We start from the raw sequence: 22,057 nt of genomic DNA on the forward strand, positions 1-22,057 counted from the left end.
ACGTGCCTCCAGATGTGATATCCTGAGAATGGCACAACATTAACTATGCAGAATGCTGGCCAAGAATGCATAACTCCAACTTGTTGTGAGAAAACATCAGACAAGGACAAAATGATGAAAATTCTACCACAGAAATTTATTTATTAGAAAGTCAGTTGGGGAGGATACAAACTATATTTTTATAAAATATCAACAACATAAAAGACAAAGGAAGGCTATGAAAATGTTTCATATTAAAAGAGGCTGAAGAGACATGACAAATGCAATAACTTACCCTAGACTGGATTTTTTTTGCTGGAGGGGAAAAATGCTATCAAGAACATTATGAGGTCAGTGAACAAAATTGGGATATGAACGGTAGATTAAAGTATTGCATTTCAGATGAGATATATTCATCCAGAAAAAGAAAAAGTATATTTTAAAAGTCTTATACCAATGTAAACTTATAAAATTGATAGCTTCATTGAGGTTATACAAGAATATTCCTTTTCTTATAAAATACACATGGAAATACTTAGGAGTAAAGGACTATAATATTTGTAACCTTCAAATGGTTCAGTAAAAATTATACACACCACACACACACACACACACACACACACACATACATACAGAGCTATGCATGCATACACAGAGAGAGCAAATGATAAAGCAAGTGGGGTAAAATATTAGCAATTCAGGAACCATGGTAAAGGGTGTATGTTCCTCGTACTGTTTTTTATACTTGCAGCTTTTGCTAAGTTTGAAATTATTTCCAATAAAATGTTTTTAAAAGGAACCAGAAATCACGTATTTTAAAAGATGCTCAACTTCACTACGATTCAAAGAAATGTGAATTAAAATATGAGAGAGCGGGTAAAGCAAGGTGGCTCACACCTGTAATCCCAGAGCTTTGGGAGGCAGAGGATCACTTGAACTCAGGAGTTCAAGAACAGCCTGGTAATATAGTGAGACCCCATCTCTAAAAATAAATAGATAGATAGATAGATAGATGATAGATAGATAGATAGATAGATAGATACATAGATACATAGATACATAGATAGACACATACATACACACACACACACATATGGTAAAACCACATCCCTCCAAAGAAAAATACATATATACAAAACTTAGCTGGGCATAGTGGCAAGTGCCTGTAGTCCCAGTCACTCAGGAGGCTGAGATGAGAGAATCGATTGAGCCTGGGAGGTCAAGGCTGTAGCAAACTGTGATGGCACCACTGCACTCCAGTCTAGATGACAGAGTGAGATCCTATCTCAAAAAAAAAATTAATTTAATTTAAAAATTTTTAAAAAAATTCTAGCCAATAGAAATGAAATATTAATGTAAAAAAATGATCATAATAACACAGTGGCCGGTAGAGTAGCCAAGTTGCCCACTTGGCAGACAGTTCTTTGAGGTACCAGGATATTGTGCAGAAGAGAGTGTTAACAGGGTAGACCAAAGAGCCAGAGCTGGTAAGCCACATAGCAGTGGTCAGTGGAATGACTCACAATGAAATAATCTGGGTGTGAAGTCCAGAAGATCAAGGACGTTGACAATAGGCAACTTTGGGAAAGTCAAGCAGAGGAGACTCCTCCAAAGTTGTGGAAAGGGGATATGATGGTGGAAGAATTCGTTTCATGCTGACCTTCAATATATGATCTCTGACCTGGCAAGGTGGCTCAGACCTATAATCCTAACACTTTGGGAGGCCAAGGTGGGTGGATCCCTTGAGTGCAGAAGTTCAAAGCCAGCCTGGGCAACATGGCAAAATCCCATCTCTACAAAAATTAGCTGGGAGTGGTGGTGGTATACACCTGTAGGATCAGCTACTGGGGAGGCTGAGGTGTGAAGACCGCTTGAGCCCAGGAGGTCAGGGCTGCAGTGAGCCATGATCTCCACTACACTCCAGCCTGGGAGACACAGTGAGACCCTGTCTCAAAGAAAAAAAAAAAAGAATATGATCTCTAAGTAGCCTTGTCTATTGTACACAATCTCATTTTATGTGTATACATTCTGGAAAGAAACTTAAATAAAATTGTTCAATACTTCTTTTAAAAATGTCCATGTAGGCACTGACTAGCTCATTGCTGACAGTGGGGTATGTATCCATTGTAAGAGCTTATAGGAGCATGAATTCAGAATTCACCAATGTCTATCACACAAATAGGAAGGTGTACTAATTCTCTAGATGTCTTTCATCATCAAACAGCAATAACGATAGAGCCGAAGAATCCATGTCATAGTGGCTGAGTTTGAGTCTACATAATGAAGACTCTTGGATATTTTGTACACAAGGACAGGATACAGAATCCAACAGCCTGCTAGCTGAAAGTGGATTTGCTGATTTCCCATATCTTTCAGTGTATCCACTTTCGGTTACCTGCCATCTTTCTGTGCCCTTGCTATGGTTTGAATGTGTCCCTCAAGGTTCATGTGTTAAAAACTTGATCTCCAATATGATGGTGTTGGGAGGTGGGGCTTGATGGGAAGTGTTTGGGACATGGAGGGAGCACCATGCTCATGAATGGATTGATGTCATTATGTAAGGATTGGGTTCGTTATCACAGGAGTGGGTTCATTACAAGAGGGCAAGTTCAGTCCCTTTTTCTCTTTCTCTACCATTCTCTCACCTTCCACCATAGGATGATACAGCAAGAAGGCCCTTATCAGATGCCAGCACTTGCTCTTGAACTTCTTAGCCTCCAGAACGGTGAGAAATAAGTTTCTGTTCATTATAAAATACCCAGTGTCAGATACTATATTACAACAACAGAAGACAGACGAAGACACCCCCATCATGGCATTTACCATACTTCGAGAAGCAGGAAGCCTGTTTAAGGAATCTACAAATTGGTAGGTGCACCAGAAAATACTATTGTCCATGTCAGATTCATTCTCCTCTTCTTCTTTATTAATAGGACCCCGATTTTATTCAGATAAACAATGTTCTCTGATAAAAGACCACATTTCCTAGCTTTCCTTGCAGTCAAGTGTGACCACGTGGCTAATTTTGGCCAAGGATATGTAAGCTGAGGTTGTGTGAGACTTTTAAAAGACTCCTTTAAAACGGGACAGACCTTTAGGGAACACCCTTTTTGCTCTTAGCCTTTCCAAAAATTGGTGGAAACCAGAATTCTATATGTAATGGTATCTCACTGCAAAACAGAAAGAAGTCTACATTCTAGATAACTCTGTGGAGCCTCCGTAAAAGAGGCAATGCCTACCTCTGTAAATCTTTGATGTGAGAGAAAAATAAATATTGATCTTGTCTAAGGCACTTGCATCCCTGTTATCTGCTGTTGAATGCAATTCCCAGAGAAGGAATGCCAGAATAGTATCTATTTAAAAAATGAAAACTTTTCTCAAGGCAGACCTGACAACACAGAGCTAGCTGGGTGTCCAAAGTGACCAGAAGTTCAGTGCCTATTTCCACTGTTTCTAACAACTCCAGCATTCCTGGAGCAAAGTGTGCAAAAATGAAGATCAGGATAGAGTCAAAAACACTTTTGTGATTGAGGATTTTCATCTTATTTCTAGGTCTATACTTTAGAGACCCATCTGTGAGACTAATGGGATGGAAAGAAATTATACATGGGGCCCCGAATTATCAGGGAAGGGATATATTACTAAACCAACGGTACTGGGGGAAATTACCATTTAGAGATATCATATAACAGTGTTCCCTCCCAACTTACAATAAAATAACTTTTGGATGGATTTAAAAGTTAATTGCATAAAACCAAACCTTACAAATGCTACAGGGGAGGAAAAAGTGAACATTTAACCAATATCAATTTGGAACAGTGTTTTCAAAATGTAAAATGCAAATTACAACAACAAATTTTACCACTAAAATGGACTGCATCAATTTAATTATCTGCTAGTTTGAAAGCATAAATTTAAGAGGCAAATTACAAATTGGATTGGACTAGAAGATTATCTTTCTCAACTAGAAAAACTGTATTAGCAATCAACTGTATTTTACATTTTAGCTTCATCGTTCTACCCACATCCATTTTTTCTTTATTTTCAATGTTGGTATGAGTTTTCTCTTTTTCTGAGTTTTTATATTTTAGCAAATATTATGTATTCAGCAAAAATTTATTGACCATCTATTACATATAAGAACTGCCCAGTCCTGGGCACAGTGGCTCATGCCTGTAATCCCAACACTTTGCAAAGCTGAGACAGAAGGATTACTTGAGGTCAGGAGTTTGAGACCAGCCTGAGCAACATAATGAGACCCCATCTCCACAAAGAATACAAAAATTAGCTAGGTTTGGAAGCACCAGCCTACAGTCCCAGCTACTGGGGAGGTTGAGGCGGTAGGATTGCTTGAACCCAGGAGTTCAAGACTGCAATGAGCTATAATCGCACCACTGCACTCCACCCTGGACAAAAAAAGCAAGACCCTGTCTCAAAAAAAAAAAAAAAAAAAAAGACACTGGAGACTACAAGAAGGAAGAAGGAAGGAGGGAGGAGAGAAAAGGGTTGAAAAACTACTTATTGGGTACTATGCTAGCTACCTGGGTAAGGGGTTCAGACATACTCCAAACCTCAGCATCATGCGATATAACATTGTAACAAACCTGCACATGTACCTCCAGAATCTAACTAAAAGTTGATAAAGGGGGAAAAAAAGTGTCCTAGTTCCTGGGCATCTGGTGGTGAACAGTGCAGTCACATATGCAGAGATGCAATCTACAATCTTAGAGAGTGACAGGCACAAGCAGTGCTCATTACCAATCAAGTATTTACTTAGAATTGTGATCAGTGCTACAGAGGAGAATTATGTAGAACACTGGTTCTACACCTCTCAGGTTTTTTTTTTTTTTTAATATTACAACTTTTTTTTTTTGAGATGAAGTCTCACTCTCGTCCCTCAGGCTGGAGTCCAATGGCACAATCTCAGCTCACTGCAATCTCCACCTCCTAGGTTCAGGAGATTCTCCTGCCTCGACCCCTGGAGTAGCTGGGATTATGGGCACCTGCCATCACGCCTAGCTAATTTTTGTATTTTCAGTTGAGACGGGGTTTCGTCTTGTTGGCCAGGCTGGTCTTGAACTCCTGACCTCAGGTGATCCACCCGCCTCAGCCTCCCAAAGGGCTGCGATTACAGGTGTGAGCCACTGCACCCGGTCTAAGTATTATAACTTTTATAGTAATTACAAAGCAACAGATATGTGGGAAAATTTTTTAAGAAAATAAAAGTTTGAAGTACACTGTCATTTTTAAAAATGAAAAAATATATTTTTATATAACATCATCTGGATTAAAAAGGAAATGTTTCTGAAAATTATGTAAATGCTTCAGTTAGTGGATCTAGACATATTCCGATAAATTACTAAACTTCTTACTTCACGGTATTTGTAAACACTGTATTTATTAGATTCTCTAACTACCAGAATGAGAAGTATTTGTAAAAACTGGTGATATGAAGAAACATTGCCTTCTTCCCATTAGGCTAATTCTATATGTTAAAGTGCATGAAAGTGTCTCCAGCAGAAGAAAAATGTATTATCTCACAAAGACAATTTCAGAATTTCGCTACCTTAAGTCAAAAGTATAACGGCCCAATGAGCTATAGATTTATCTCAGTTTTTTCTTACTGTGATATTCTATTGTGAAAAAGATACACATATTGTTTCAGTGACCAGTGCAGCTAGCAGTCAAAATGGATGCTTTCAACGCTACTCAGCAAGCTAGCTATTCCCAAAATAATCTTGAGAGAATAGATCAATAAGGGATTTGGAGTTTTCAGTTTAAAATGATGTCTAGCTGTTCCTTAGAGAACTGGCTGATTTCAATTCTTGAGCAGAAAAGTTACAAGGTGAGCCTGACACATCTTGTACCAGAACACAGGACAAATTTAAGAAAACTGGAAATGTGTCAACACCAGTGCCAGCTCGATGGGCTCCCACCAGCCAACTCTTGGATAATTGGAGCATCGGAAAGAATAATCATTGCAATTGGTTGCCATACACTGATTAAGTAAAAATTCAACTGCTCACTTAAAATATCTCTGAAAACTCAGAAAAAGAGAAAACTCATACCAACATTGAAAATAAAGAAAAAACGAATGTGGGTAGAACAATGAAGCTAAAATGTAAAATACAGTTGATTGCTAATACATGTTTTTCTAGTTGAGAAAAATAATCTTCTAGTCCAAAGGACAGAGAAAAAAAAAAAACTTATAAAATGAACCAAAATAGAGTAGCTTATTTTTACATTTTTCTCAGAAAAAAATAATTTTTATATCTAATTTTATCCTTTTTTAAAATTAGTGTGACCAGTACATAAAACTAACGGGCCATGTGTAGAACACAGATACTGTGCCCTTACATGGAAGAATTACTTAGTTAACATTCACTGAGCAGTGGTTATGTTCTAGGCATTATGAAAAATGTCTTACACACATTATTTCATTTCATCTTCACATCCACACATGAGACAGGCACCATTACTGTCTCCTTTTTGCAAATGAGAAAACAGGAATCTGTACAATGAAAAATCCGTAACTACTAGTAATAGTAGCAGCTGTGGCTGGGCGCGGTGGCTGACGCCTGTAATCCCAGCACTTTGGGAGGCCCAGGCGTGCGGATCATGAGGTCAGGAAATCGAGACCATCCTGGCTAACATGGTGAAACCTCGTCTCTACTAAAAATACAAAAAAAAAAAAAAAATGAGCCGGGCATGGTGGTGGGCGCATAGTCCCAGCTACTCGGGAGGCTGAGGCAAGAGAATGGCGTGAACCCGGGAGGCAGAGCTTGCAGTGAGCCGAGATTGTGCCACTGCACTCCAGCCGGGGCGACAGAGCGAGACTCCGTCTCAAAAAAATAATAATAACAATAATAATAGTAGTTGTAGCAGCAACTTCATCAGGTTATTGTGAGGATTAGAGAAAGGAGTATAACACAATAAAAAGTTTAAAGAATTTCAGATAAAGATGATAGAATAAAGTTAGATCACAGAATCCTTTCCTTCCAACATCTAACAAAATAAATAAAGGTTGTAAAAAACTAACCAAAAAACACAATAAAAAATCAACACAGTGAGAGATACTAAATTATGTCATAGACTGAAAAGTTTCAGCCAAGACAGGATCATAATCCCCATACCTTCTTCCAAGGAATGGTTATGAAGAAAATGTTACGTTCAACTAAATCCCAGGAATTCCCCCAAACTTTGAGAGAAGTGAGAAAAAGTAGTAAGTAAGCAGCTCAGAGAAACAGCAAGGAAAACCCATGACAGTAGAATTTTCTGCTTCTCACTCATGATCTGCCCAGAGGCTACAATCTAGTTGCACACTAGAATCATCTGGGAAGCTTTTAAAATTATCAATTGCTAGGATACAATCCAGATAAAGTATAATTTTTATTGGTAGGATACAGCATTGGCATTTTTTAAAAGCCCTTCAGGTAATGAATATGCATTCAGAGTTGACCGCCACTATGATAGAGCAATCCCTTGTGGTAATCATTTCCCATGGGCACATGCTGAATTGGAGCCAGAAGACATCTCCCATTATAGGCATAGAATAAATTCCAATTACACGGAGTAAGCCTGACGCAGGACATTAACAAAAACATCAAGAGGCAGTAAGACCTAGGTCTTTCAACAAATTATACATGGAATATAATTTTAAAAACAACTAGAAAGACGGTAGATTTTAATATTACTAGATCCATTATTACATTAAATATAAATGGTCTAGGCTGGGTGTGGTGGCTAATGCTTGTAATCCCAACACTTTGGGAGGTTGAGGCAGGAGGATCACTTGAGACCAGGAGTTTTGAGACCAGCCTGAGCAACATAACAAGACCCTGTCTCAAAAAACAAACAAACAAACAAAAGGTAAATGGCCTAAACACACCAATTAAAGGCAAAGATTATCAAACTGGATACAGAAACAATACATAACTGTATGTTTCTATATAAAACAATACATAACTATATAGTTTCTATATAAAAACATAGATAAAAGTAACAGGAAAAAAGGAAATTGGAACTCTGATATATTGCTGCTATTAGAGCACTGTAATGTAAAATGGGGCAGCCATTTTGAAAAGTGAAGTGGCAGCCAGGTGCGGTGACTCACGCCTGTAATACCAGCACTTTGGGAGGCTGAGGCGGGCAGATCCCCTGAGGTCAGGAGTTCGAGACCAGCCTGACCAACATGGCGAAACCCCGTATCTATTAAAAATTTAAAAATTAGCCAGGTGTGGTGGTGGGCACCTGTAATCCCAGCTACTCAGGAGGCTGAGGAAGGAGAATCATTTGAACCTGGGAGGCGGAGGTTGCAGTAAGCCAAGGTCACGCCACTGCACTCCAGCCTGGGAGACAGCGTGAGACTCCGTCTCAAAAAAAAAAAAGAAAAGAAATAAAAAGAAAAGTGAAGTGGCTGCACCACTTCACAGTCTAGAAGTTCCTCAAAAGATTAAACATAGTATTACCATAAGATACAGCAATTTTACTTTTTGTTTGTTTGTTTGTTTTTCTCCCCCAATAGTAAATAACCACCAAAGTAATTTCACTCTTAAGTGTATATCCAAGAGAAATGCAAACATATGTCCATACAAAAACGTGCGATACACAAATGCTTATAGCAGCATTATTCATAATAGCTAAAAAATATAAAAAAGCCAAATATCTATCAACTGATGAATGGATAAATCAAATCCAGAATATCCATACAACAGAATATTATTCAGTGATAAGAATGAAGTATTAAAACACATTACGACATGAATGAAACTTCAAAACATTATGCTCAGAAAAAGATATCAATCACAAGTGACCACATATTTTATGATTCCACTTGTGTGACATGCAGAAGAGGCAAATCTACAAAGACAGAAAGGAGATTACTGATTGCCTAGAACTGGGAGGTCTGGAGGGAAATAGGAAGTGACTGCTAACATGCGCAGTTTCTTTTTGGGGTGTTGAAAACATTCTAAAATTGATTGTGGTGATGGTTGCACAATTCTGTGAATATACAAAAAATGATTAAATTGTACATTTTAAATGTGAAATATATAGTAGGTAATTATGTCTCAATAAAGCTATACAAAAAAGTAGATTAGGAAAATAAATTATGTTTGCATCCATTAAAAGATTTATTCAGGTTAAAGCCAAAGTGATTTATCTTACAAATCTATAAACAAGTTTCTCATGGTTTCAAGTAACTTGATCTATTCAGAATATCCCTAATTAAAATGGGTCATTATTGGCACAGCAATAGACAAATAGGCCAGTAAAAGAATGCCTAGAAAAAGGTCAACCTATGTCTAGAAATTTGGTATATCACAATAGTAGTAATAAAAATTAGTTGGTATGGGAATAAATAATTCAATAAACAAATTTGGCACAAATGACTACCCATATGGAAAAAGATAAAGTTAGACCCTTACCTTGCAGTATATACAAAAATAAATTTCCAGCTAGATTAAAAATCCAAAATTGAAAACTCCTAGGCTGGTCGCGGTGACTCATGCCTGTAATCCCAGCACTTTGGGAGGCCGAGGCAGGTGGATCACCTGAGATCAGGAGTTCAAGACCAGCCTGGCCAACATAGCGAAACCCTGTTGCTACTGAAAAAAAAAAAAAAGATACAAAATTAGCTGGGCATGGTGGCATGCACCTGTAATCCCAGCTACTCGGGAGGCTGAGGCAGAAGAATCACTTGAAATTGGGAGGCAGAGGTTGCAGTGAGCTGAGATGGTGCCATTGCACTCCAGCCTGGGCAAAAAGAGTGAAACTCCATCTCAAAAGATAAAAAAGAAAAACGAAAACTCCTGTTCTTCAAAACTTATTACAAACAACATGAAAAGACCAGCCATTTCTATATAGATTCTCTAGAGAAAATCAAGTACATATGCATTGCAGCATATTTGACAATAGAAAAAATTGGAAACAACTGATATCCATCAGAAGAAATTGTGAATTATTCATAGGACAGAAATCTATACAACACTAAATGTAACAACATGGATCAATCTCTAAGATATAATGTTGTGTTAAGAAAGTAAATTTCAAAAAGATATATGAAATATTATACCAATTATATAAAATTTAAAAACAAATATATATGTATATATCATGAATGCATACATATATATAAAGGAGAAGTATAAAAGTAGACATGGAAAGAATACACACCATCTTGAAGATAGTGATTATCATGAGAAAAATCTACTGGTCCGAAGACTACTTTTTGTCATGAGAACTTTTGATTATTAAAATTCTGAAACAAATACAGTAAAATCTCCCCAGTGAATGTATAGGTGTCTGATATTTTCTGTATGTTTGATATATTTTATAATGTGAAAACATTTTAAAACCCCAAAGTAAATTTAGAAATCAAACACAAAAATTCTATTTTTATAATCCTATTTTTATAAGATCTTCCTGTCTACTCTAAATATAACTACATAACCTGTATAACCTATATATAACTATATAACTTATATAGATATAAGTTATATATATGTAAAGTAGATGGGAAGAAATATGTGTGTAACATATATTATATATAACATATCTATACGTGTTATATATGTATACATATGTGTGTGTAACTTACATATATCTAACTTACTGTACAATCATGGCTCATTGCAGCCTTGACCTCCTGGGCCCAAGTGAGCCTCCCACCTCAGCCCTCCAAGTAGCTAGGAAAACACGCAAGTGCCACCACACCTGGCTGTTTTTTTTATTTTGTAGAGATGAGATCTCCCTATGTTGCCTAGGCTGGTCTCAAACTCCTGGGCTCAAGTGATCTTCATGGGAAGATATATCTTATCAGAATTTTATCTGAATTGTATTCAGATTTCCATATATATATATGGAAATTTGAATAAAATATGGAGAAACAAAAAAGTAAAGCTTTTTATCTTTTTATTTATTTATATACTCCTCTCATTATAAATACACGTATATAACATACATATAACTTATGTATATATAAGTTCTACCTTATAAGGTAAAGACCTTCCAGATAGATAGATCTAGAAAAATGTTCACCTAATATTGACATTTTATAATGAAAATATTGGTATTTTTTCCTATATTATGCTTCTCAGTATTAATGAAACTTCTAATAATGATCATGTATCAATATTTTTTCTAAAAGACAAAAAGGCTAGGTGCTGTAGCTCACACCTATAATCCCAGCACTCTGGGGGGCCGACACAGGAGGATCACTTGAGCTGCAGAGTTTGAGACCAGCCTGGGCAACACAGGGAGATATCTCTATAAAAATGTTTTAAAATTACCGGGCATGGTGGCTCACGTCTGTAATCCCAACACTTTGGGAGGCTGAGGCTGGCAGATCTCCTGAGGTCAGGAGTTCGAGACCAGCCTGGCCAACATGGTGAAACCCTGTCTCTACTAAAAATACAAAAATTAGCCAGGCATGGTGGTGTGCACCTGTAGTCTCAGCTACTCAGGAGGCTGAGGCACAAGAATTGGTTGAACCCAGGAGGCAGAGGTCACAGTGAGCTGAGATTGTGCCACTTCACTCCAGCCTGGGCAACAGAGTAAGACTCTGTCTCAAAAAAATTAAAAAATTAAACAAAAAATTAGCCAGGTGTGGTGGTACTTGCCTGTGGTCCTAGTACTTGGAGGGTTGAGGTGGGAGGATCACTTGGGGCCAGGAGGTAGAGGCTGCAATGAGCCATGACCATGCCACTACACACCAGCCTGGGTGACAGAATGAGACCCTGTCTCGAAATCAATTAATTAATTAAAAGAAAAAAGGTTTTACTTTATTTTTCTCCATATTTTATTCGGGTTTCTTTAGTTTTTACCTGATGCTCATTTTCTGTTCTGGGTTGCCACATTACACTTAGTAGAAGTTTATGTCTCCTTAGGTTCCTCTTAACTATAATGGTCTCTCAAATTATCCTTGTTTTTGATGACCTTGACAGTTTTGAGGTGTACTAGTCAAGTATTTTGTAAAATCTCGCCCTATTGGAATTTATCTGACATTTTTCTCAAAATTACACTGGGGTCATGGATTTGGAGGTGGAAAACCACAGGTGTAAGACACTATTTCCATCATGTCATAAAAAGGGTACATACTAGGAACATAACCCATAGCTGTTGATACTGACCTTGATCACCTGGCTGAGGTAGTGTTTGTCATGTTTCTTTACGGGAAAATCACTTTTTTTTCCTCCTTCCATACTGTGCTGTTTGGAAAGAGGTCACTATGTGCAGCCCACACTTAAGGAGACAGGACTTTTACTCCACCTCCTTGAGGATGGAGAAGCTACATAAATTATTTGGAATTATTCTGTGGGAGATTTGTCTCTTCTTCTCCATTCATTCATTAATTTAATCTCAGCATGGACTCAAGAATATTAAATTTTTTACTTTGGGTTACTATCCATTACTACTTTATTTTCTTGTTCAAATTGTTGGAGCTTTGGCCATCCAGAGCTCTTTTAATTGACTCCTATGTCTCCTTAACATACCCTCCCATGTGTGTTTTTTCTTTTGTTTTGTATCAATTTTTCAAATCAATTCACAAAAAGATGAATATATTAATAATTAGACTGATGCAATAGGTATATTAACGGTGCTTATGTAGTGTTAGGCACAAAGACTTTAATGATAAGACTGCTGATATAACTTAGCTAACAATATTAGCTCAACAACAATATTATTACAAAGTTCTCCCTTTTTGAATTCTCCAACTTAGAGAAAGACTGACAAATCTGTGGTATTAGTAGGTGCTAACCTTTGTGGACCACTTACTATTTCAGGTACCATACTAAGCACTTAACATCTAATACTCCGCTTAATCTTCACAAGCCCAGAGCTAACCCCTGAGGAATGTGAGGCACTCCAGGAGTCTAGGTCAGTGGTTCCCAAGGTGTGGTAGGGACCAGCAGGTTCAGTATCAACTGAGAATTTGTTATAAAGGCATATTCTTGATCCTCACCTCAGACCTTCTGAAAGAGAAACTCTGGGGCTGGGGCCTTGAAAACTGTGTTTTAACATGTCCTGCAAGTAATTCTTGCTAATGCTTGAGAGAGTGGTGGAGCCAGACTTTAAATCCAGATATGAGACATCAGAGCCCATCAAAGCCCTTGTGCTTAATTACTTAATTGTACTTCCTCCCTATTATACTAAGAAGAAAACCAGTAATAGGTGATTTCTACTTAAAAACTGGTCATAAAAGAGATAGTAGTCCAGGGCAATTTCACTCTATTCCCTTTGTCTTCCAGTGCTTGACCAAGTAACTTTAAGTATTAAATTTACCACTAGAGGGAGTCCCGACATTCCTCAAATGCTGAACCTTTTAAGAGCATGTAAATAAATACACACTCAATCTTTTGTTGGAAAAAAAAAATTTGATTTATATATATCATCGTTAAAACAATTTGTTTAAGCTACTTAACATGGAACAGCTGCATCTGGAGTTATATTGTTAGGCACAAATCTACTTTTAACAAATAAATACAATATACCATGATTGGTCACTTAACACCTTTCTTATTTCTAAAACAGAACTGGAGAAGGGAAGGAGGAAACTCCAATTAGCAAAATAACAATGTACTTTAAATAAAAATAATCTAGTTTAAACTACATCATCATCTCTAAATTGCTGATGAAATAAGACTGGAAAAAGAATTCAACAAAATTAGCCAGTTGCCTCTATAGTGTCTCCTTCCACATTGCTCTGAGAAATGAGTTCAGAAATGTTAAATTCAGCACCTAGTACATGGCAAGTTCTCAGCAAGTAATGCTGAATAAATACGTAAGTAAAGCTAATGCAACTCTCTGCCTCCACTAGACCCCCCTTAAAACATGCTAAATAAATTGGAGTTCATTCAATGTTATACAAAATAATACTATGCTGTTTTCACAATAAATAAATATCACATAGTAGTTCAGAAAAGTCAGACCTTATAATGCTTCTAACCTGGAACAACAATTTCCAGAGATTTTGAAATGCTATAATCAGTGATAGATGGATCCTATGACACACACTCTCCTTCTAATGCATGAATAACATTCAAATGTTTCAATGTGTTTACAATCTTTGCAAAAAAAAAAAAAAAATCACTTTTTTGTATTTTATTTAATTTTCTATTTCAATAGGTGTTTGGGGAACAGGCAGTGTTTGGTTACATGAATAAGTTCTTTAGTGGTAATTTCTAAGATTCTGGTGCACCCATCATCTGAGCAATGTACACTGTGCCCAATGTGTAGTCTTTTATTCCTCGCCTCCCCCTCCCAATTTTTCCCCCGAGTCCCCAAAGTCCATTGTATCATTATTATGCTTTTGTGACCTCATAGCTTAGCTCCTACATGTGAGTGAGAACATCTGATGTTTGGATTTCTATTGCTGAGTTACTTCACTTAGAATTTAATGGTCTCCAATTCCATCCAGGTTGCTGCAAATCCCATTATTTTGTTCCTTTCTATGGCTAAGTATAATTCACTCATATTCCATGGTATATATACACATTTTCTTTTTTTTTTTTTTTTGAGACGGAGTCTCGCGCTGTCGCCCAGGCTGGAGTGCAGTGGCGCGATCTCGGCTCACTGCAAGCTCCGCCTCCCGGGTGCACGCCATTCTCCTGCCTCAGCCTCCCGAGTAGCTGGGACTACAGGCGCCCACCACCGCGCCCGGCTAATTTTTTGTATTTTTAGTAGAGACGGGGTTTCACTGTGGTCTCGATCTCCTGACCCTGTGATCCGCCCGCCTCGGCCTCCCAAAGTGCTGGGATTACAGGCGTGAGCCACCGCGCCCGGCCTATATACACATTTTCTTTATCCACTCATTGACTGATGGACATTTGGGCTGGTTCCATATTTTTGCAATTGTGAATTGTGCTGCTATAAACATGCATGTTCAAGTATCTTTTTTGTATAATGACTTCTTTTCCTCTGGGTAGATAACCAGGAGTGGGATTGCTGGATCAAGTGGTAGATCTACCTCTAGTTCTTTAAGGAACCTCCACACTGTTTTCCACAGTGGTTGTACTAGTTTACATTCCCATCAGCAGTGTAAAAGTGTTCTCTCTTCACCACATCCACGCCAACATCTATTATTTTTCGATTTTTTTGATTATGGCCATTCTTGCAGGAGTAAGGTGGTATTGCATTGTGGCTTTGATTTGCAAAAAAAATAAAATAAAAATAAATCACTTTTAAGAGAGAAAGAGATCCTGGTACTCTGGAAAAAACACTGAAGAAAGAAGACAAAGATTCAGTTCCAGCTCTTCTGCTATCTAATCTCACAACCCTGGCCAAGGCACTTGTCCTCCCAGGCCCCCAGCTCCTCTTTGATGAGATAATGTGTCCCTGGAAAAAGTGTAGCCTGTAAGAAAGAGCATGCCTCCAAATAGTAAAAAGACTTGAGAACAATTGTGTTAATGCATGTTTTTTAGGTATCTGCTGACAGAAGAGTAAGATCAACAGCCCATATCTCAGGAGGAAGTTTCCTTGAGCACTTTCATTTCCATATATTGAGTGCAGATTGAAGAGGGATAATTCAATATGCATCTGTTCAACAATTATGACACCATTTACCAAGCATTTGCTAATACCTTTAAGAGTTACACAATAGACCTCCCACCTGAGGTCAGGAGCTTCTCACCAGCCTGACCAACATGGAGAAACCCATCTCCACTAAAAATACAAAATTAGCCGGGGATGGTGGCACATGCCTGTAATCCCAGCTACTCAGGGGGCTGAGGCAGGAGAATTGCTTGAACCCAGGAGAAGGATGTTGCAGTGAGCTGAGAGTGCATCATTGCAATCCAACCTGGGCAACAAGAGCGAAACTCCATCTCAAAAAAAAAAAAAAAGCTACACAATAAATAACTTGCTTTAACACATCAATAGCTTCACATTGATACACAGACAATGACTGTGATGGTTAATTTTCTGTGTGATTATGATTGAGCCACAGGTGCCCAGGCATTCCACCAAACATAATTCTGCATGTGTCTGTGAGGGTGTTTATGGATGACACTAACATTTGCATAAAGGAGAGTGCCCTCCCTAATGTTGGCAGGCCTCATCCAGTCAATCGAAGGCCTGAATAGGAAAAAGTCTCAGTAGGAGGAAACAGCTCCCACCAGACTGCTTGATGACAGACTGCTACTTGTCATCTTTTCTAGCCTTCCCTGTAGGACTCAGTCACCTGTTCTCCTTGGGTCTCCACCCTGCTTGCTTTCAGATGGGAAATAAACCATCAGCTCTTCTGGTTCTCCAGCCTTTGGACTTGAACTGACATGACATATTGGCTCCCCTGGGTCTCCAGCTTGTGAACTGCAGATTTGGGGACTTCTCAGCCTCCATAATTACTCAAGTAATTATGGAGTAATTATATATATTATATAATTGTATATTATATTACACAATGTAATTTTATTGTATAATAAAATTATACAATATATTATATATTATTATATTATATCATATTATATTTACAAACACAGACTATTGGTTCTGTTTCTCTAAAGAACCTTGACTAATACAAGAACCAATCTCTAAATTCCTTAGCATGGCCAAAACGCCCTATACGACCTGGTCCCCAACTACCCCTCCAACTAAATCTCAGACAGAACATGATGCCACCTCCTCCACTCCACCCTGATCAGCTTTCTTCCATGTCCTCACACATACTGTGTTCCCTGTCATGGAGTTTTCACTCATTTATGTATTTATTCTTTGATAAACTCAACTAATTATTGAATTTCTACTATGAGTCAAGCACTGGGGTGGTACTGGGAATATAAAGTGAACAGGTAACAACATGGCTAGTTTCATGGAGAATATATTCTAGTCACAGAAGACAGAAATAGATCTACGGCCATACCTAAACATGCCTGACCTTGGAAGCTAAGTGGGGTCCAACCTGGTTAGTACATGGATGGGAGAAGACAGAAATAGCATGTAAATAAATAGGTCAAGTTCAGGACGTGACATGTGCTTCAAAGGAAAGAAAACAGGGTGATAGAATCATTTGATGATCAGAGAAAGCCCCACTCATGGGTGCTTTTTAAGCATCATTTTATACGAAGCGGCCATCTATGTGAAGACTTGAAGAAGGAGCATTCCAGGCAGAGAGAATTACAAACACAGAACTAACTCTGAGATAAGTTTATCTATAGATAGACACAGAGAAGCTTATATATATATGTGTATATATATGTATGTGTATATACATGTGTATATATATGTATGTGTATATATACACACATATATATGTGTGCGTGTGTAGATATATATATACATATATATGACATGTGTCTATAGGAGAGAAGGTAGATGGGTAAACAGAAATGAGATAAAGCCTTAACAGCCAGAATAGGATTTAAATTTTTATTTGAAGCACACTGAGAGGCTTTGGAGGGTTGACATCATCTGATTTACACGTTTGATTTCACACTGCAATGTTTAACAGTGGACATGGGGAGACTAGTAAGGGAGGATTGCAGTAAGGATGACTGGTGGTCGTAGCTTGGATTATGGGGATGTAGAAAAAAATGAAGAAGGAATGATTCAGGATATATTTTGGAGATGGAACAGATAGGAATTGCCCATGTGGCTGGAGAAAAGAAAGGGTAACTCCTAGGTTTTTGACTTAACAATCAGCTGGACAATAGTACCATTTTCTGAGATATGAAATTCTGGGTAGGGATGGGATGGGGCTGGGAGAGGCAAGCGGGCAAACTGCCCATACTGTCCTTCTCTTGGGACTGTTTTTCATTCCCTCTTCACCTAGTTGACTCCTTCCTATTTGGATCTCAGCTCAAATGTCACTTTCTCAATGAAGTCCTTCCCTGACAAGTTCAAACTAAAGCTCTATATTAACTATACGCTCAATTGCTGCCATGTAGTTTCCCCTAATAGTAGCCTGGAAAAGTAGCCACCAATTCCTCTAGCAACCACACCATCCATAGCATTTCCACTTCCCTCTTACTCTGATCCCGCCAGTCTAGGCCACGTGGCTTGCATCTGCCAATAGGGTATCAGCAAACATAACACAGGCAGAGACTTGAAAGGCACTTGGGCAGTTGACTTGTCGTGCTCCACTGTTTTGGAACTCTGAAAACATGGAAAGAAGCTTGACTGACGTGCTAGACAATGAGAAACATGTGGCCCCTGCTGACGACCTGCCAATGCCATGACACAGGAGTCAGTCCCCCTAGATCATCCACCCGCCAGCTGACCAGAAAGGTGAGTAAGAGCCCTGCTGAGCAGAACCAAGGTAAAAGAACCACCCAGCCCACTCAGAATCCCAAGCTAGCCAAACAATCGTAAAAAGTCACTAAGTTTTGTGGTGATTTGTTACACCGCAGAAGTGGATACAGTAGCACATACCTCAGTGGCAATTTTACACATCTTTGTTTGATTAGGTTCTATCCCTGCCACATGACTGTGAGCTCTCTAAAAGCATAGACTATTCTGATCTTAGGTTACTGTGCCAACCTCAAAGCCGAGCATAATACCTGGAACACACCAGGCATCCAACCCATAACATGCTGAGTGAAGGCAAGGAGCAAAGAGAGGTACACATTGTAACACAAGCGAATAGGGGAAGTTGAAAACAAAGGACGGCGGACATCTATTTGTCCAAAATAAAAACTTTTAATCAGCAGCACACGGCAGTGAGGAATACGAGACCAAAATCACATTTCCTCTGTCTCAAAGGGCTCAAAGTCTAGAGTATAGGAGACAGTACAAAATCAACAAAGTGTACTGCTTTAGCATTCCAACACTTTGCACTTCGCTCCTCCAGACAGTATTAGGGCCCCGTCCCAAAGCGTTAGGACCAGGCCCTAACGTTGCCTGAAAAAGCGAAGTGTGGGAGGATCCCAGAGAGGTTTCTCGAAGCAGATAAAGTCTGAATTGAGGCTCACGCCTGTAATCCCAGCACTTTGGGAGGCTGAAGGGGGGCAGATCACTTGAAGCCAAGAGTTCAAGACCAGCCTGGCTAACATGGCGCAACCCCGTATCTACCAAAAATACAAAAAATTAGGCCAGCATAGTGGTGCACGCCTGTAATCCCAGCTATTTGGGAGGCTGAGGCAGCAGAATCGCTTGAACCCAGGAGGTGGAGGTTCCAGTGAGCCAAGATTGTGCCACTACACTCCAGTCTGGGCAACAGAGCGAGACTCCATCTCAAAATATATATATAAATAAATAAAGTCTGAATGGAGTCCTTGCAGTGTTTACTGGGAAAAGCAGCACACGAGAAGGCCGGGAGGGTCAAAAGGACAGAGGCGTTCAAAGGACAAAGGAGAGCGTCCTGTTTGTTTGGGGTTTTAGTCTTTTTGAATTTTTGTTGCTCCAGGCCAACCCTGAGAGCCAGAACTGTTCTTTATTTATCTCAGCACAGGTTCGGTGTAAGCGTTGCCTCCTCATCCGACGCTCAGGCCCTTCAGGTCCGGGACCCCTGCTTCTTAATTATGTTTCTGTTATTCCCAGTGTCTAACACAATCTCTTCCGCGAAGTCGGAACTTGATACGTATTTGCTGAATAAATGAAAAGTTAAAGGTGAGGCAGTAAGCACCGCTCCTTCCAAGGGCAGCTCTCAAGAGCCCACGTTTTCAGATTAAACAGCGAAGTGGACGCGTCTGGTACGAGACTACAAGTCGCACAGGCGGAGACTGGGCCCCCGGGCCTCTGGTTTCACGTCTCCCTCCTAGTTCCCGGCGGACCGGCGTCTTTTCTCCCCTGCTCGGAGGAGGCTGGGTGTCTGGTAAGCGCGGCTGTTAGAGAGGATGGAGGAGCCGCAGCCCCGCGGTGCTTCCCACAGGCTTCGCCGGCAGGGACGCGGGGGACGACCGCGCAGGCGGCTCTGCAGGGGTGGGCGCGCCATCACCCCTCTCGGTCCCAGGGGTGGGCGCGCCATCACCCCTCTCGGTCCCTCGCTGCTTTGCGCTCTCCGAGCCCCAGCCGCGCTCAGGCTGCCTCGGGCATTGACCGCGGGGGCGCGCACCCCGTTTCCATAGAAACGCCCGGGCTGGCGCGGCGGCGCGAGGGGCGGGCTCTCCGGCTCCCGGCGGCTGCTTGCGCCCCAGCGCGCGCCCAGGCGCCTTGGAGTCCCCGTCCTTGGACCCCCGCAAGGTCCCCTGCCGTGCGCGAGGCAGCATGATGAGGCGCACCCTGGAAAACCGGTAACAGCCCGAGCCCAGCTGCCCAGGGCCGCCCACACTGGAGGGCTGGGGTGAGGGAAGTGGAGCCTCTGTCCGTGGGGCCTCTGCGCCGAATTCCGACCCTGGGCGGCAGGCTGCACGGTCCCCGCTGTGGCCTGGGGCCTAATTCCCTGGGCTGCAGCGAGCGCCGGCGGCGAAGGGGAGCCCGGGGCCCGGCCGGCTGCCACCCACCCACGCCTCCGGGTCTCGGGTCCCCACACTGCCGCGGGCAGTGCAGAAGCCTTGGAGGCAGCCGGGCTCCCAGGCCGCGCTGCGCGGAGCAGCCACCTCCCCAGTTAAGGCCAGGCCCACCCGGCCTGGGCCTCTTCCTGTGCCTCTTCCTGTGCCTACACTGTCCGGATAGTGAGGTCAGGACCCCATGGAGAGCAGTCCGCGCCGGGAGACGGTGGATCGTTGGTGGGTTTGTGCCTTCAAAGCTGCAGAATGCCCGGGGAATGTTTGCATGTTACATTAACGTGAAGCCTTCTCATCTCTAACCAGAGTGTTTTGCCTTTTGTGTCACCTTTTTCTCTAGGAACGCTCAAACGAAACAACTGCAAACAGCTGTCTCAAATGTGGAGAAGCATTTTGGAGAACTGTGCCAAATCTTCGCTGCCTATGTGCGGAAAACTGCCAGGCTGAGAGACAAAGCCGACCTCCTGGTGAATGAAATCAACGCGTATGCTGCTACAGAGACCCCACATTTAAAGCTGGGCCTGATGAACTTTGCTGATGAGTTTGCCAAACTTCAGGATTATCGACAAGCAGAGGTATGGCGTGAGATCACAGTGTCATTGTTATGAATGAGCCATGAAGTAGTGGATGAAGGAACCGTGGGAACTTTCACTTGTAATCTACCTAACTGCAGAGGTGGATACAAACTTGATAAAACCTACATTTTCATGTCTATAACACTGTGTGAATCTATTAAAGAGAAGCTTTCGGCCGGGCGCGGTGGCTCACGCCTGTAATCCCAGCACTTTGGGAGGCCGAGGCGGGCAGATCACGAGGTCAGAAGATCGAGACCATCCTGGCTAACACGATGAAACCCTGTCTCTACTAAAACTACAAAAAAATTAGCCGGGCGAGGTTGCGGGGCTCCTGTAGTCCCAGCTACTTGGGAGGCTGAAGCAGGAGAATGGCGTGAACCCGGGAGGCAGAGCTCGCAGTGAGCCGAGATCAGGCCACTGCACTCCAGCCTGGGCGACAGAGCAAGACTCTGTCTCAAAAAAAAAAAAAAAAAAAGAGAAGCTTTCTGTGTTTTATTTTACCGTTTTCAAGCTAAATTTTAGGGAATCTTGAAGTCTTGAATTTCCCCACTTTATTTGCCAACTTTTGGCCAAGGAGTGGCTGTTTACTGGGGGTAGTGGGAATAGTACGCAGGGGGAAGAAAATAAGCATAACTTAATGTCTTGTGTGGCACGTAAGTACATATTAAAGAATGACTAGAGATGGAAATGTTGGGAATGGTAATGTGGATGGATAAATTATTAATAAATGGGCAAGAGATCATTGCTGCATCCAACTGGAAAATCGACCAATGGTTTACTAACAACAACAACAACAAAATGCTATGAATTGTATCATGAAAGCAAACCAATACTGAGACACCGTGTGGACTTTTTGCTCTGGGTAGCAGGAGAGGTATCCTTGTGATTGTTTTCTTTCTAAAAGCCCATTTTTTTCCTTTAAATACTTAATGAGCACTTTTACTTGTATTTATTTTCAGTTTCACAACATAGGTGAACTTATCAGAAGTTGCCCATTTAGAAATGCGTTGCTTTTTTGTACTTTTCTCATCAGAACCTAAAATGGAAATTTCAATTTTCAAAAAATAGAATGAGTATAAAAAAAAAATTTAACTCATCATTGCTATCTATACAAATTTGAAGAGTAAT

At 40.5% G+C, this 22,057-nt stretch overlaps 1 protein-coding gene across 7 annotated transcripts in view; it reads left to right on the forward strand.

Moving 5' to 3' along the window:
* Window positions 1–19,980: 19,980 nt before the first annotated feature.
* FAM92A (family with sequence similarity 92 member A) overlaps window positions 19,981–22,057 on the forward strand; it is a 31,173-nt gene continuing 29,096 nt past the window's right edge. For 3 of the 7 annotated variants that reach the window (XR_650867.4, XM_003902966.5, XM_009213323.4), the window contains exons 1-2: window positions 19,981–20,141; window positions 20,695–20,929. Coding sequence is in view for 4 of the 7 variants with exons in the window: in XM_003902966.5 (XP_003903015.1) it covers window positions 20,116–20,141; window positions 20,695–20,929 (261 nt within the window). In the remaining 3 variants the exon portion in view is untranslated. Of the gene's footprint in view, window positions 20,142–20,236; window positions 20,577–20,694; window positions 20,930–22,057 lie in introns of those variants that run through there. The other 4 variants (XM_009213322.4, XR_650866.4, XR_001905718.3 and 1 more) reach the window with 4 other exon arrangements.

Source organism: Papio anubis, chromosome 8, assembly GCF_008728515.1.
Source record: "Papio anubis isolate 15944 chromosome 8, Panubis1.0, whole genome shotgun sequence".
Classification (NCBI taxonomy): Eukaryota; Metazoa; Chordata; class Mammalia; order Primates; family Cercopithecidae; genus Papio; species Papio anubis.